The following is a 16,387-nucleotide window of genomic DNA, read 5'->3' as shown; positions in this document are numbered from 1 at the left end:
GCGCGCGCGCGCCACTGGAGGCTCGCTCCCGCTGTATTCAGTCACAGCGGGAATCGTCGGGGAATCGAGTGTGGAGGTCCGCCCTCTCCTAAGTGACAGACAGGGTGGGATTGCAGGGTTCAGCATAGCTGAACCTGCGATCTGTCCCTGTGTCACATAGTCCCCTCCCCCCACACACGTTAGTAAGCACCAGGCATACATTAACTCCTTGATCACCAATAAAAATTAACCCCTTCCCTGCCAGTGTAATTTTTACAGTAACAGTGCATATTTATAGCACTGATTACTGTAGAAATGTCACTGGTACCCCCAAAAGTGTCAAAAATGTCAGTCAAGGGTCCGATCTGTCCGCCGCAATGTCGCAGTCCTGAAAAAAAATCGCAGATCGCCGACATTAATCGTTAAAAAAAAAAAACACCAAAAATGACAGAAATCTTTCCCTTAGTTAGTAAACACAATAACTTTTGCGCAAACCAATCAAAATACGCTTATTGCAATTTTTTTTACCAAAAATATGTAGCAGAAAACAAATTGGCCTAAAATGATAAAAAAATTTTGATTTTTACATTTTTTGGGGGGGAATTTCATATGAAAAAATGTGAAAAATATTATTTTTTTCAAAAGTGTCGCTCTTTTTTTGTTTATAGCGCAAAAAGTAAAAAATCGCACAGGTGATCAAATAGAACCAAAAGAAAGCTCTGTTTGTGGGGAAAAAAGGACGTAAATTTTGTTTGGGTATGGTGTTGCATGACCGCGCAATTGTCTGTTAAAGTCGCACAGTGCCGAATCGCAAAAAGTGGCCTGGACGTAAGACAGCAAAATCCTCCGGGGGTAAATTTACTCTCTTTTTTTTCATGTATTTCACAAGAAAATAAAAAACCCAGTGATGATCACATATCACCATAAAAAACTATTTGTGGGGGAAAAAAGGACATACATTTTGTTTGCGTACAGTGTTGCGTGACCGCGCCATCGCCAGATAAAGCCGCGCAGTGCCGAATAGCAAAAAAAAAAATGGCCTGGTCATGAAGGGGGTAAAACCCCCTGGATGTCAAGTGGTTAAAAAGAGGGGATGGTAAACATGACCCTGTCCCAAATTGATGGTAAACATGACCCTGTCCCCGCGGTAAACATGACCCTGTCCCAACTTTTTTGAGATGTGTTGCTGCCATCAATTATAAAATGACATTTCGATTTTTGGAAAATGTCTGCATTTTCTCAGTATAAACATTGGTTATGTCTTCTATTTTCCTGTGTGAATATAATATGGGATTATTGTGCGTTCTATTTCTAGATAGATAGAGGTAGGTAGCCGGTGGGTACACAGACGGCTCCCCCTGGCAGTATTTGGGGGTGAGGGCCCGGTGTACTGAGCACACCGCCCGCCTTGTTATACAATAATAATCTCCGGATAGACGGTAATATGGAGCGTACAGGATACAAGCTACAAGTGTGCGCCGTGTTTTCCGATAGGAGGAGTCCGGTTACCGTGCACTGGTGTGGGAGCCTTGGGGTCGGAGCTGTCCGGCTCTCCCATGTCCGGTGTCGCTGGGGATCCGGTGTCCGCCGCTCTTTCCTCTCCGCCCCGGGCTCCGGGCTATGCTATGAGGAAAATGGCACAACAGTGAAATGTGGAACTTCCTGTACGGCTGTGCGCACTGTAGGGTGTTCCCATGTGTGTGTCAGACTGTAATGTGATACAGTAGTGTGTGTGTGCTGCATTGGGTGTGTCGCAATGTGTAGCACTGAGGGTGTGTCGTAGCTACTATGTGTTTTCTTCACCCTTCTGCGGGTGTGCGGGGTGGAGGAAGCCAGTGGTGACAACACACACTGGGGACATGGGGGACAGTAGTCATGTGAGGCTGGGAGAGGAGTGTGCAGGCTCTAGGTCCCTGTGGGTCTTACAGAATACATGTTTACCACACTGTGCAGCTACAACATACACCCTGTGTATTACAGTATTATCAGTGTTCAGGGATGACAGTCCTGTATTCAGTGTTCAGGTATGAGGTCAGTGCACACACCCTGTGTATTATAGTCCAGTATTACCTGTATTCAGTGTTCAGGTATGAAGTCAGCACACACACCCTGTGTATTATAGTCCAGTATTACCTGTATTCAGTGTTCAGGTATGAGGTCGGTATACACACCCTGTGTATTATAGTCCAGTATTACCTGTATTCAGTGTTCAGGTATGAAGTCAGTGCACACATCCTGTGTATTACAGTACAATATTACCTGTGTTCAGGTATGACAGTCCTGTACCTGTGTTCAGGTATGAGGTCAGTACACACATCCTGTGTATTACAGTACAATATTACCTGTGTTCAGTGTTCAGGTATGAAGTCAGTACACACATCCTGTGTATTACAGTACAATATTACCAGTGTTCAGTGTTCATGTATGAGGTCAGCACACACATCCTGTGTATTATAGTACAATATTACCTGTGTTCAGTGTTCATGTATGAGGTCAGCACACACATCCTGTGTATTATAGTACAATATTACCTGTATTCAGTGTTCAGGTATGAAGTCAGTACACACATCTTGAGTATTATAGTCCAGTATTACCTGTATTCACTGAACAGGTATAATAGTCCAGTATTACCTGTATTCAATGTTCAGGTATGAGGTCAGTACACACATCCTGTGTATTATAGTACAATATTACTTGTATTCAGTGTTCAGGTATAAGGTCAGTACACACACCCTGTGTATTACAGTACAATATTACCTGTATTCACTGATCAGGTATGAGGTCAGTTCACAAACCCTTGGTATTATAGTCCATTATTACCTGTATTTACTTATCAGGTATGATAATCCAGTATTACCTATGATCAGGTATGAGGTCAGTACACACATCTTATGTATTATAGTCCATTATTACCTGTATTTGGTGTTCAGGTATAACAGTCCTGTACCTGTATTCAGTGTTCAGGTATGAGGTCAGTACACACATCTTATGTATAATAGTTCAGTATTACCTGTATTCACTGAACAGGTATGATAGTCCAGTATTACTTGCATTCAGTGTTCAGATATGAGGTCAGAACACACATTCTGTGTATTACAGTACAATATTATCTGTATTCAGTGTTCAGGTATGAGGTTAGTACACACATCCTGTTTTTATAGTCCAGTATTATTACCTGTATTCAATGATCAGATATGATCAGATATGATAGTCCAGTATTACCTGTATTCCGTGTTCAGGTATGAGGTAAGTACTAGTGGTCAACCGATATTGTTTTTTCATTGCCGATACCGATATTTTAGTCATCGCGTATTGGTTTCGGCCGATATTTTCGTACATTGAAAAAAAAAATATATATTTTTTTACTTTACAGGTACTCTTGTGGAGGGATCTGGGGGTCTAAAAGACCACAAACCCCTCCTCTGCACTTAAAAGCATTCAAAACACCATCTTCTCAGCCGCATCGGTTGTCATTACAAGACAGCTGACCGTCGGCTATGGATGCCGGTACCCGGGTGATGCCTCTAGCTGCAGGCATCTCTTCAGGACAAGCACTTTCCCGAAATATCGGAAACCTCTGGGGCCGTTTCCGATATATCGGTGAAAGTGCATATCGGCCCTCGATATATCAGCTTTGCCAATAATGGGTCGATCCCTAGTAAGTACACACATTTTGTGTATTAAAGTACAATATTACCTGTATTCAGTGTTCAGGTATGAGGTCAGTACACACATTCTGTGTGTTACAGTACAATATTATCTGTATTCAGTGTTCAGGTATGAGGTCAGTACACACATCTTATATATTATAGTCCAGTAATACCTGTATTCAGTGTTCCTGTATGAGGTCAGTACACACATCTTTTATACAGTAGGGAAAATAATTATTTGATCCCCTGCAGATTTTGTAAGTTTGCCCACTTACAATGAAATCCATCCAAGGGAACTTAATATGAAGTAGGGACTTGAAAAGACTCAGTCATGATAAAACTCACCATAGTATAAAATCCTTTAAACATTTATTTAGATAAAATGGACAGGGTGATTATTCTGGCCATGGATGGGTCCTCCCCCTGTTTATGGTCAGAATCAATACAACAATCAAGGACAGGGTTTCCTTCCTAACTATGGCCAGGGCCAACATGCCAACCATCGATATGGCCCTACCTTTACCTATGGACAAAATCATTATAGTGCCCCTAACCAGGGTAGAGGAGAAAATGAGGAACCTGAGTATGAATATAATGTTTCTACTCGTAATAACTTTTTTCCATTACGTGATAGGGAGTGCCCCATGAGCAATTATGGCCAAAATCATGGACATGACCGGCACAATGATAAAGGGCATTATGATGCTGAATAACAACAACAAGGGATTACACTTGAATTATGAGGCAAGTTTAGAGGAGGTCAACTTCCTTGATTTGAAGATTTCAGTTAAGGGGGACAGGCTTCTCCCCTCTACCTTTTTCAAGCCCACCAACAGAAATTCATACATCCCTCTGGACAGTTTCCATCATAACTCAAAGTTGAAGTCGGTGCCTAAGAGCCAATTCATGAGGTTGAGACACAACTGAAAAGAGGTTGGTGAGTTCAGGACGCAAGCTAATATTCTGACTGATAGATTTGTGGAAAAGGGTTATGATCCAAAACTTCCCCAGATCCACTTGAGTCAAGTCAGTGAAATGGAAAGGGCAGATTTATTAAGAGAAAAATCCCCAAGCAAGAGGAGTGATATTTCACCCTTTGTACCATTAATCTCTACCTTTTCTATTCAACATCAGAATCTAAGCACCTTATACGTAAACAGTTGCAATTTTGGGTAATGACTGTCTTGCCTGATAAACCACAGGTGATTTTTAGGGGTGTTCCCTCCCTTAGGAATACATTTGCTCCAAACATATTCAATCCTCCATCAAAAAATCTTTTTTTTTTTTATTTCAAAAACTTACGGGTTACTATCAATGTCAAAAATGTCAGGTGTGCTCCCTCAATGGGTGTAGGAACAGGAGAACAAATGTTTTTTGTCTCTACTAGCACTTCAACTAGTTTTGATATAAGGCCATTCATCACATATTCCACCACCGGGGGTGGTGTATTTGCTACAATATGAAACAAAATGCAGTGCTTCAAACTAGATGAGATGGAACATCAGATATATAAAATAAGTCCCAAAGTAGTAACTATTGGCACTTTTCCACTGCAAGTACCGGCTAGTACCGGCTCGGCTCTACTCGGCCCTGCTTGGCCCGGTTTGCTTTTCCACTGCGGTACCGCATGGTATAGTGTCGGAACGGTTCGGTACGGTACGGTATAGGTTTGCTTTTCCACTAAAGTAGTACTAAAGTTAAGTGGGTGGGATAACAATGGGGTGGGTGTGATTCTCTGACCAATCAGTGGCTAGTAGTGACTGTATGCAAAGGATTGTGGGATATGGTACCAGTTTGGTACCTGTTGGAACCACAATCGAGTAGGTACTGTTTTTTCAGAGCCGTACCGTACCGTACCGTTCGGTTCCATGCAGTGGAAAAGCAAACCTATACCGTACCGTACCGAACCGTTCCGACCCTATACCATGCGGTACCGCAGTGGAAAAGCACAAAAGCGTGCCGAGCCGGTACGGTTCTATGCAGTGGAAAAGCGCCATATGCCAGAATCTTCAACCATGGTGTATTATTCATAAAACAGTGTGAACGCGATCCTTCACCATCACTGATAAACACACTGACCCTTACTTTGGACCATTTTTTCCACAATGGTCTAATGCACATTGAGTGATTAAAGAGGATCACACAGCCTCTAATCTGGATGAATCCTTACAGCCAAATACGCTCATCAACATCCAAGGTTGGGTATATGAGAGTCAGGAGAAATCAGCAGGAGAGTCTCATAGTGTAATAGATTAGACTCAAGTTCATTAAAATAGTAGGATAACAATCACCAAACAGAGAATAAAATATCGCCTGAAGGTTGTAATGTAGTAGTGATGTTTCAAACCAGCAAAATGGCCAACCTCTGTACGTGACAACGTATGCTACAATGCCCATGTGGGCTACAATATGTAGGCAGGACTAAACAGGCCCTGTAAGTACATTTAAACAAGCACATCAGTAATATCAGATAGGGTTTTAAAAATCATTCTGTATTAAAGCATTATGCTGCTGTGCACAATACGTATCTGTCACGAACCGGCAGGACTGGACCAGAGAGGCGATGGCGCGGGTTGTACTAAGGGACCGGTTCTAAGCAGTTACTGGTCTTCACCAGAGCCCGCCGCAAGGCGGGATGGATTTGCTGCGGCGGTAACTACCAGGTCGTGTCCCCTAGTAACAACTCAACCTCTCTGGCAGCTGATGTGGCGTGGTACACAGGGAGTAGGCAAGAGCATAGTCGGACGTAGCAGAGGTCAGGACAGGCGGCAAAGGTTCAAAGGCGAGTAGTCGGTGGCAACAGGCAAGGCAAACTAACACAGTAGGGATGCTTTCTCAGAGGCACAAGGCACAAAGATCCGGCAGGAAGCTGTGGGAGGAGAAGGTATTTATGGGCAGTGCACAGGTGAAGCCTAATTAAGTCAGCACTGCCTCTCACAAACCTTAACCCTTAATAACCACTTTGGGCCAGGCACCAATCACTGGTGCACTGGCCCTTTGAATCTAAGAGTCCCGGCGCGCACGCGCCCTAGAGAGCGGGGACACACACGCCGAGACGCTGGAGTGCTGCCTGGGGGCATACGCTGTGATCGCTCCGAGGCCAGCAGGGGGCCCGGAGCGCTCAGCGTAACAGTACCCCCCCCCCCTTTGGTCTCCCTCTCTTTTTGGTACCGAAGAACCTGAGGATGAGGCTGCGGTCCAGGATGTTCTCCTCCGACTCCCATGACCTCTCCTCAGGACCGCAGCCCTCCCAGTCGACCAAAACAAATCTTTTCCCCCGGGAGATCTTGGTCGCCAAGATCTCCTTGACAGAGAATATATCGGAGGTACCAGCGACAGGGGTGGGAGAAACAAGCTTGGGAGAAAAACGGTTAAAGACAGCAGGTTTAAGAAGGGAGACATGGAAGGAGTTATGGATTCGGAGGGAGGGAGGAAGATAGAGCTGATAAGAAACTTGATTGATACGACTCTTGATTTTATAGGGTCCCAAGAAATGAGGGCCCAACTTGTAACTTGGGACCCTAAATCGGATGTACCTAGAGGAGAGCCACACCTTGTCACCCGGGCGAAATTCCGGAGGAGATCTGCGTCTCTTGTCAGCTTGAACCTTCATACGGGCGGAAGCCTTGAGCAGAGCAGCGTGGGTCTCTCGCCAGATGGAGGAAAAGTCCTGTACAAGACTGTCAACGGCAGGTACAGAAGAAGAAGTGGGAGACTGCGGCAGAGGTGGAAGAAGATGACGGCCAAAAACTACAAAGAAAGGAGACTTGTTAGAAGCAGAGGATTGTTTGTAGTTGTAGGAGAACTCCGCCCAGGGAAGTAGATCAGCCCAGTCGTCATGGCGTGAGGATACAAAGTGACGCAGATAGTCACCCAAAATTTGGTTCACCCGTTCTACTTGGCCGTTAGACTGAGGATGGTACGAAGAAGAAAAGTCCAATTTGATCCTGAGCTGAGCACATAGAGCCCTCCAGAATTTGGAGACAAATTGTACCCCACGATCCGAGACAATATGTTTGCGAAGGCCATGGAGACGGAAGATGTGTTGAAAACATTGTTTGGCCAACATGGGTGCAGAGGGTAGACCGGGCAGGGGTACAAAGTGAGCCATCTTGGAGAAGCGATCCACCACGACCCAAATAACGGACTTGCCATGGGAGGAGGGAAGATCTGTAATAAAGTTCATAGCGATGTGAGACCAGGGAACTTCAGGAACAGGTAGAGGCAAGAGGAGGCCCGCTGGTTTCTGGCGAGGCGATTTATCCCGGGCGCAAATCATACAGGCCTGGATGAAGTCCGAGACATCTTTCTCCAGAGAAGGCCACCAGTACCTTTGGGAGATTAGTTGGAGAGATTTTAGCACCCCTGGATGACCGGCAAAAGGGGAGGCGTGGCCCCACTTGAGAATTTGCAACCGCTGACGTGGAGGTACGTAGGATTTGCCAGGAGGAAGAAGGCGCAGGTCCACGGGAGCGACTGTAATAAGGCGTTCTGGAGGGATAATTTATTGAGGTGTTAACTCGTCGCCCACCACATCAGAGGAGCGAGACAGAGCATCTGCCCTAATGTTCTTACAAGCCGGACGGAAATGGATCTCGAAATTAAAGCGGGTGAAGAACAGAGACCAACGGGCCTGACGGGGATTTAATCTCTGAGCAGACTGGAGATAAGCCAGGTTCTTGAGGTCTATGAAGATGTACACAGGATGTGTGGCGCCCTCGAGTAAATGTCTCCATTCCTCCAGTGCCAATTTAATAGCCAGCAGTTCCCTGTCCCCAATGGAGTAATTTCTCTCTGCGGGAGAGAATGTTTTCGAAAAGAAGCCACAAGTTGAAGTCTTGCCCCTGGAAGACTTCTGGGTGAGGACAGCTCCGGCTCCCACCGAGGAGGCATCCACTTCAAGAGAGAAAGGCTTGGTGGAATCTGGTCTAGAGAGAACGGGTGCAGAGGCAAAGGCGGATTTCAGGGACTGGAAGGCTTCCTCGGCTTGGGAAGGCCAGGATTTGGGGTTAGCTCCTTTTCTTGTGAGAGCCACGATAGGAGCTACCATAGTGGAATAGTGAGGGATGAATTGCCTGTAATAATTCGCAAAGCCCAGAAATCTTTGTATGGCTCGGAGACCAGAGGGGTGTGGCCAATCCAGGACCGCCGAGAGCTTGGCTGGGTCCATTTGAAGTCCTTGGGCTGAGATAATGTATCCCAGGAAAGGCAGGGAGGTCCGTTCAAAAAGACATTTTTCAAGTTTAGCGTACAGGCGATTCCTCCTAAGACGAGTAAGAACTTGTCGCACATGGGCTCGGTGTTGGTCCAAATTGGAGGAGAAGATGAGGATATCATCCAGGTATATGACCACGCAGGTGTAAAGAAAGTCCCTGAAAATATCATTGACGAATTCCTGGAAGACAGCAGGTGCGTTGCAGAGGCCGAAGGGCATCACCAAATACTCAAAATGGCCGTCCCTTGTGTTAAAGGCGGTCTTCCATTCGTCTCCCTCACGGATACGGATCAGATTATATGCCCCTCTAAGGTCCAATTTAGTGAAGATCTTAGCCCCTCGGAGACGATCAAATAGCTCAGAGATTAGAGGCAGAGGGTAACGGTTCTTGATGGTCATTTTATTAAGACCTCTGTAGTCAATGCTGGGGCGCAGGGAGCTGTCTTTTTTTGTCACGAAGAAAAAACCGGCCACAGCAGGAGAAGAAGATTTTCTTTTGAAACCTCTCTGTAGGTTCTCACGTATATAGTCAGACATGGCAAGAGTCTCAGGAGGTGAGAGAGGATAAATTCTGCCCCGAGGTGGAGTAGAACCGGGTATCAGGTCGATTGGGCAATCATAGGGTCGGTGAGGAGGAAGAACCTCAGCTTGTTTCTTGCAGAAGACATCCGCAAAGGAATGGTATGGCTTGGGCAGCCCAGGAGGCGGAGAAACTTGCGGTTCCTGTTTGACCAGAGCAGGCTTGAGACAGTGGTCAGAACAGGAGGAACCCCAATGCAGGATCTCACCGGTGGACCAATTCAGGACAGGACTATGACGTTGAAGCCACGGCAGACCCAGGAGGAGTTCGGAGGAACAGAAGGGAAGGACAAAGAACTCTAAAGTCTCGGTATGAAATATTCCGATGTCCATCTGCAGAGGCTGGGTACGGAACTGCACGGTGGCAGAGAGTCTCTCACCGTTAACAGTAGAGATGAAAAACGGCTTGGGTAGACGGATTACTGGAATACGGTACTTGTCAACCAAGGAGGCGTGAATGAAGTTGCCAGCTGAACCGGAATCCAAGAAGGCGGTTGCGGAGAAAGAGGACTTGGAAGAGATGATCAACTGCACGGGTATGATGAGACGTGGAGAGGAAGAATCCACACCTAGCAACGCCTCTCCCACTACTAGGTGCGAGCGTTTCCCGAACGCGGTGTACGGAGAGGACAATCTCTAAGGAAGTGCTCGGTACTGGCACAGTACAGACACTTCGTTCTTGCGGAGTCAGGCGTGACCGATCCACCTGCATGGCCTCCACGGTGGGAGGCCCAGTAGCGGGTTGAGGTGGACGCGGAAAAACGGGAGCCAGACGAGGGTAGCGTCTAGGGCGAGCTTTTTCCTCAAGGAGGAGTTCCTCTTGTCTTTCGGCAAAACGCTTGTCTATCCTAGTGGCCAGCAAGATGAGGTCACTAAGAGTGGAAGGAAGCTCACGTGCAGCCAGGACGTCCTTTATCTCGCTGTTAAGTCCCTTCTTGAAGGTGGCGCAAAGGGCTTCATTGTTCCAGTTCAGCTCAGAGGCCAGGGTGCAGAACTGAATGGCATAGTCACCCACGGAAGAACCTCCTTGGGTCAAGTTTAGTAAGGCAGTCTCTGCGGAGTTAACCCGGCAGGCTCCTCAAAAACATTCCGGAACTCTAGGCAGAAGCTCTGGACGGAAGCGGTGGCAGGATCTGCGCGGTCCCATAGTGGTGTAGCCCAGGCCAGGGCCTTCCCGGACAGTAAACTGAGAATAAAGGCTACCTTGGCTCGCTCAGAAGGAAACTGGTCGGACAGAAGCTCGAGGTGGAGAGAGCATTGCGACAGGAACCCACGGCACTGCTTTGGATCTCCGTCATATTTGTCTGGTAGGGACAAACGGATTCTGGAACCGGTGGCAACTGCAGGCGGAGGTGATGCAGCAGGTGCAGACGGAGGAGCTGGCTGTTGCTGAGAAGGCACGAGCTGCTGCAAGATAGCGGTCAACTGGGCCAGCTGTTGACCCTGCTGGGCCACAATGGTGGTGAGGTCCGCTAGGCTTGGCAGGGCAACATCAGCGGGATCCATGGCCGGATCTTACTGTCACGAACCGGCAGGACTGTTAGTGGATCCTCTGGACCAGAGAGGCGATGACGCGGGTTGTACTAAGGGACCGATTCTAAGCAGTTACTGGTCTTCACCAGAGCCCGCCGCAAGGCGGGATGGATTTGCTGCGGCGGTAACTACCAGGTCGTGTCCCCTAGTAACAACTCGACCTCTCTGGCAGCTGATGTGGCGTGGTACACAGGGAGTAGGCAAGAGCGTAGTCGGACGTAGCAGAGGTCAGGACAGGCGGCAATGGTTCAAAGGCGAGTAGTCGGTAGCAATGGGTTCGGCAACAGGCAAGGCAAACTAGCACAGTAGGGACGCTTTCTCAGAGGCACAAGGCACAAAGATCCGGCAGGAAGCTGTGGGAGGAGAAGGTATTTATGGGCAGTGCACAGGTGAAGCCTAATTAAGTCAGCACTGCCTCTCACAAACCTTAACCCTTAATAACCACTTTGGGCCAGGCACCAATCACTGGTGCACTGGCCCTTTGAATCTAAGAGTCCCGACGCGCGCGCGCCCTAGACGCTGGAGTGCTGCCTGGGGGCATACGCTGTGAGCGCTCCGAGGCCAGCAGGGGGCCCGGAGCGCTCAGCGTAACAGTATCCCTCCAATACCATTTGTTTGGGCATAAATAAATAAATAAAGCTCCTTGGTTAGAGAGATAGGGATGTTGTGGATACATAGGGTAAATCGTACGTTTCTCATGGTCTCAATGTGGATGTAGACATAAACGCATTTATTAATCATTCTTCAGCTGGAGGTACAACTACATTGCACAGTTGCAATTAATCTGGTTTGTAAACTCGATCTGAGTCTTGGTATCAGTCTAAGCATAGTTGAATCCATCACACAATTCATGTCTGATGGAATCACTGACACATTTACATATCTCCCTGTCTTCACTTTTTTAGATTTGCTTTAGTCCCATTCCCACTATAATTCCCCATGTTAAGTAGATGGACATTTGGGATATACTGTAGTAGGGTGAGGGGTTGCATAGCAGTTAATCTGATTTTAGTCTAAATCTGTAACTATTGACTAGTATCTGTTTTCTTTAGGCATTAGGCTCTACTATATTTATGATCTCTGTGATACATATTTTACACAAAATATTATGTTTTAGTATCTGTGGGGGGCATTTTGAAAAGGTTGCCTGTCCAGGTTTTGTGTTGGTTAATAATATGGTTTAGTTTCAGGAATGGATTTTTATGTTGTTTCCACTAGGGGCCGCCTGGGACCTTTGAGGGATGTGGCCCCTTTTTGATAAATAGGACACTTTTATTTTAAAACTTTATTGTGCCTTTACCAAAATGGTCGCATCCTATGAGTGACTGCCCGAGGCTCAGATCGAGGTGTGGTTGACTTGTATCTTTTATTTATAGCGGCGAGTCAGTACACTGCCCGTGCCCCAGGGCGATATGAGTGTGTGACAAAACGCATCGGGTGGAGTGACGTGCTGATGTCACCGCACTATGCTAATCCCAGAAGGACGGACTGCTACACAGAGCTGGCTGGCTTATTATCGTCATGCGATTTTTCTAAATAAATGTTTAAAGGATTTTATACTATGGCGAGTTTTATCTTTTTTGGGATCTTTCATGACTGAGTCTTTTCAAGTGGTGGATTTCCCTACTTCATATTAAGTTCCCTTGGATTCTGTAATAGGAGGTCAACATAAGCTGGTAAGCAAACACTTTATAAGGTGGAGGCACATTGTTTCATCACATTTGGACTTTCTTTCGTTTTACTTAAATATTTTGCAGATTCCACTCCTTGATATATCCCCCTTACTGCACTGCGCCTTCACATTCAGCCTCTCCTGGAGTTAGAAGACCCAGAATGTTGGATGTAAACTTTCCTGAAACTGGGTGCCCTGTGTGCCGAGCCATGGGCAATGTTGCTTAACCACTTGTTGACTGCGCTATAGCTGAATGACGGATAGAGCACAGCCAGCTAGTTCTGGTAGGCTGTCAAAAGACAGCATCCCGTGATTGTGATTCTTGTGCGCCCCCTGGGGTGCGCACCTGGAAGTGTCCATGAGCACTGGGACCGCAGGACCCAGCGCATTAGGGATCAAGGTATCAGTGCCACTACAGTGCTCATCAGTGCCCTACAGTGTCATTACAGTGCTCATGTGTCCATGAGCCCTGGGACTGCAGAACTCAGTGCATCACGGATCGGGGTATGAGTGCCACTACAGTGCTCATCAGTGCCCTACAGTGCACATCAGTGCCCTACAGTGAGTGCTTAACAGTGCACATCAGTGAGTGCTTATCAGTGCTCATCAGTGACCTACAGTGACATCAGTGCCCTACAGGGCACATCAGTGGCCATCAGTGAGTGCTCATCAGTGCCACCCTATCAGTGGATCCTAATCAGCGTCCGTCAGGGCTGAAAAAATGTTTAAAAAAAAATTCATTTTCATTACACAATTTCCAAAAACTTGTTGAAAAAAATGACCTGTTCAAAAGACTCAATATGCCTCGTAGAATATACATTGGGGTGTTTGCTTTCTAAAATGCGGTCATTATTTGGGCGTTTCCATTGTCCTGGTGCTCCAGGACCTTCCAAAGTGTAATATGTTGTCAGGAAATTAGATGTGTAATTTATGTCCCTAGAACATCTGACGGTGCTCCTTGCATGTTAGGCCCCTCTATATGGCCAGGCTGTGGCACATATGTGGTATCACACATGTGGTATCGCTATACTCAGGAGTAGTAGCAGAATGTATTTTTGGGTGCAGTTGCAAGTATGCATATGCCATGTGAGAGAAATAACCTGTTAGCATGACAATTATGTGAAAAAATAAATATATAAATCTTCATTTTGCAAAGAACTGTGGGAAAAATTGCAACTTAAGAAAACTCACCGGGCCTCTTACTAAATATCTTGAACTGTCTACTTCCCAAAAAAGGGGTCATTTGGGATTATTTGTACTGTTCTGGTTTGTTAGTGTCTCAAGAAATGAAATATGCCATCAGTACACCAGGTGTGATCAATTTTCAATGAGTGGCACCATAGCTTGTAGACTCTATAACAAAGAAATGCAAATTGTATCCCTCCAACTGTTGCAAAACTACAAATCCCGTTTGGCGCCATTGGAAGTGTCAGCATCCTGTGGTATTTAAATGTGACGCCGTGCCGTAAGGTTCACGCCCTTTTGAAAAAGTCGGATATGACGAAACATGTCAGGGAGTAAACCTTACGGCGACTGGAAGTGATCGGGTGACACGCACGGAGGCTGGCACGGTCCGGAGCATCAGCGTGGAGAGAGTGAGCCAGACCTACAGCACCGATCGGTGCATCCGTGATACTTCCTATAGGAGTTTGAAGGCTTGTGTATGCTCTTTGTTTGTGAGTACATTTTAATTGGGTTATGTTGAATAAAAGTGTGAATTACCAAACAATATCACGCTAGTGCGGTTTCCCTTTCTTGTCTTTCCAATGTGGTGAATGGGAGCTATATTGTGAGGAGAAGGAACGCCTTAGTGACAAGCTATAAGGAAAGACACAGTCAGCTGCTGCAATGGATCGGAGGAGATCTGTCAGGGACTCAGACGCCGCTGTGCAGCCTACAATCCATCTAGGCGAGTGCGCATGTGCGTGCGTCATGACGCACATTGTACCAACCCAGCCTCCTCTTAAGGATCACTCACCCTCTCATCCAGTGCTGGATTATAGTCAGCTTCCTGTTGCCTGTTTCCTGTTTCCTGTTGTGACCTCGGCTTGCTCCATGGACTTGTCTCTGCCTGATAACCTGTGTACCGACCCCGGCTTGCTCCACGGACCTGCTTCTGCCTGATAACCTGTGTACCAACCCCAGCTTGCTCCATGGACCTGCTTCTGCCTGATAACCTGTGTACGGACCCCGGCTTGCTGTTACTTAGACTGACCACATGTGTATGACCCCCGGCCTGGTATTTACCACTGCACTGTTTGCTTTCACTGGAGCTTCTCAGAAGGAACCCGAATATCCCTCTCAGCCATCCACCTGCACCACCACAAGCATCCAGTGCTACTTGGGTCACGTCACCTCCTGTCTCACTTCCAGGGGTGATTCGCACCGAGCTGCAAGGGAAGCCCTCTCAGCACTTCGGCCTCCACCCGGTGATCTGACAGTATAATCCAGCCATGTCAGAGGCCGACAGAGGTGCTTCCCAGCTCAAGGCACTGTGTCAGCAAGTTTCCAGTCTGACCCAAGCAGTCCAAAGACTGCAGGATGGCTACTTCCAGCTGGAGGGTCGAGTATTAAATTTCGCAGGCTTACCACCTCCTGCTGACCCCAATCAACCTCCTGCCAGCTCGGTGCCTGTCTCCTCTCCGCAAGGACCAGTTATGGCTACCGCACCTGAACCCAGGGTTCCCACTCCTGAGCGCTTTCGTGGGGAGCGAAGAAAATTCAGGTCTTTTAAAAACGCATGTCTTCTGTACTTGGCACTTCAACCTAGAACCTTCTCTTCCGAGACGGTCAAAATGGGGTTTATAATCTCTCTGCTGGCTAAAGAGCCCCAGACCTGGGCTCATAACCTCCTGGAGCAAAAGAGTCCAGCCCTGAATTCCGTGACCTCTTTCTTTGAGGCCATGGCCCAACTGTATGAGGATTCGCAACGTACAGTCACGGCCGAATCCGCTCTGCATGCCTTACAGCAGAATAAACATCCTGTGGAGGATTACACCGTGGACTTTCGCCGATGGGACACGAACTGGAATGAGGCAGCCCTTAAGTACCAGTACCGACACGGACTGTCTGAAGCCCTTAAGGACGAACTGGCTCGGGTAGAGGCCCCCGCATCTTTGGAAGACCTGATCTCACTAGCGATTCAGCTGGACAGGCGCTTGCGGGAGAAACGCTCGGAACGTCTTCAAGGGTCTCGACCCACCTGGGTATTGCCCAAGGTTCCATTTGCTGCCGCACCGCATCCTGGGCCTCCCGCCACCGCGGGACCTGAGGGGGAGCCTATGCAAATAGGGCTTATCGGTTCCTCCTTGACCCCTGAAGAGAGGCAACGTCAATGCCAGGCCAATCTCTGCCTTTACTGTGGGGAATCCGGCCACTTCTTGCGCAGCTGCCCAGTAAGGCCCAGTAAGTGCTACACCCGACCTCTGCTGAGTTGTCAAATTGCCAAACCATCTCCTGCTCATCTTGTTCTCCCTGTCTCCCTACAGGTAGCAGAAGAGAAGATTCCGCTCCTGGCAATCATTGACTCTGGGGCAAGTAGCTGCTTCTTGGACCTCTCACTAGCCAAGAGATTGGGTGTCCCTCTGCAAGCCAAGAAGCAACAACTCCATATCCTGTTAGCGGATGGCACCCTGCCCAGTTCTGGACCAGTCAGTGAAGAGACACATCCCATCTTCACCACAACGGACTCCCATCACCAAGAGTTCCTTTGCTTTGATGTCCGGTCCTCACCTATGTTTCCTATCATCTTAGGACTTC

General features: G+C 47.4%; 1 protein-coding gene across 2 annotated transcripts in view; it reads right to left on the bottom strand.

The window, feature by feature from the left end:
* The window catches only part of LOC309565812 (ribosomal protein S6 kinase alpha-4-like), a 91,222-nt gene extending 89,493 nt beyond the window's left edge, over positions 1-1,729 (bottom strand). For both annotated transcript variants that reach the window (XM_082270817.1, XM_082270818.1), the window contains exon 1: positions 1,489-1,729. In XM_082270817.1, coding sequence (XP_082126943.1) covers positions 1,489-1,537 — 49 coding nt within the window. In that variant the 5' untranslated portion in view covers positions 1,538-1,729. The remainder of the gene's footprint in view (positions 1-1,488) is intronic.
* Between the last annotated feature and the right edge of the window lie 14,658 nt (positions 1,730-16,387).

This window comes from Pelophylax lessonae (assembly GCF_965119305.1).
Source record: "Pelophylax lessonae genome assembly, chromosome: 10".
NCBI lineage: Eukaryota > Metazoa > Chordata > Amphibia > Anura > Ranidae > Pelophylax > Pelophylax lessonae.
Note: the sequence above shows the minus strand (reverse complement) of the source record. Positions and strands in the feature narration are given on the sequence as shown.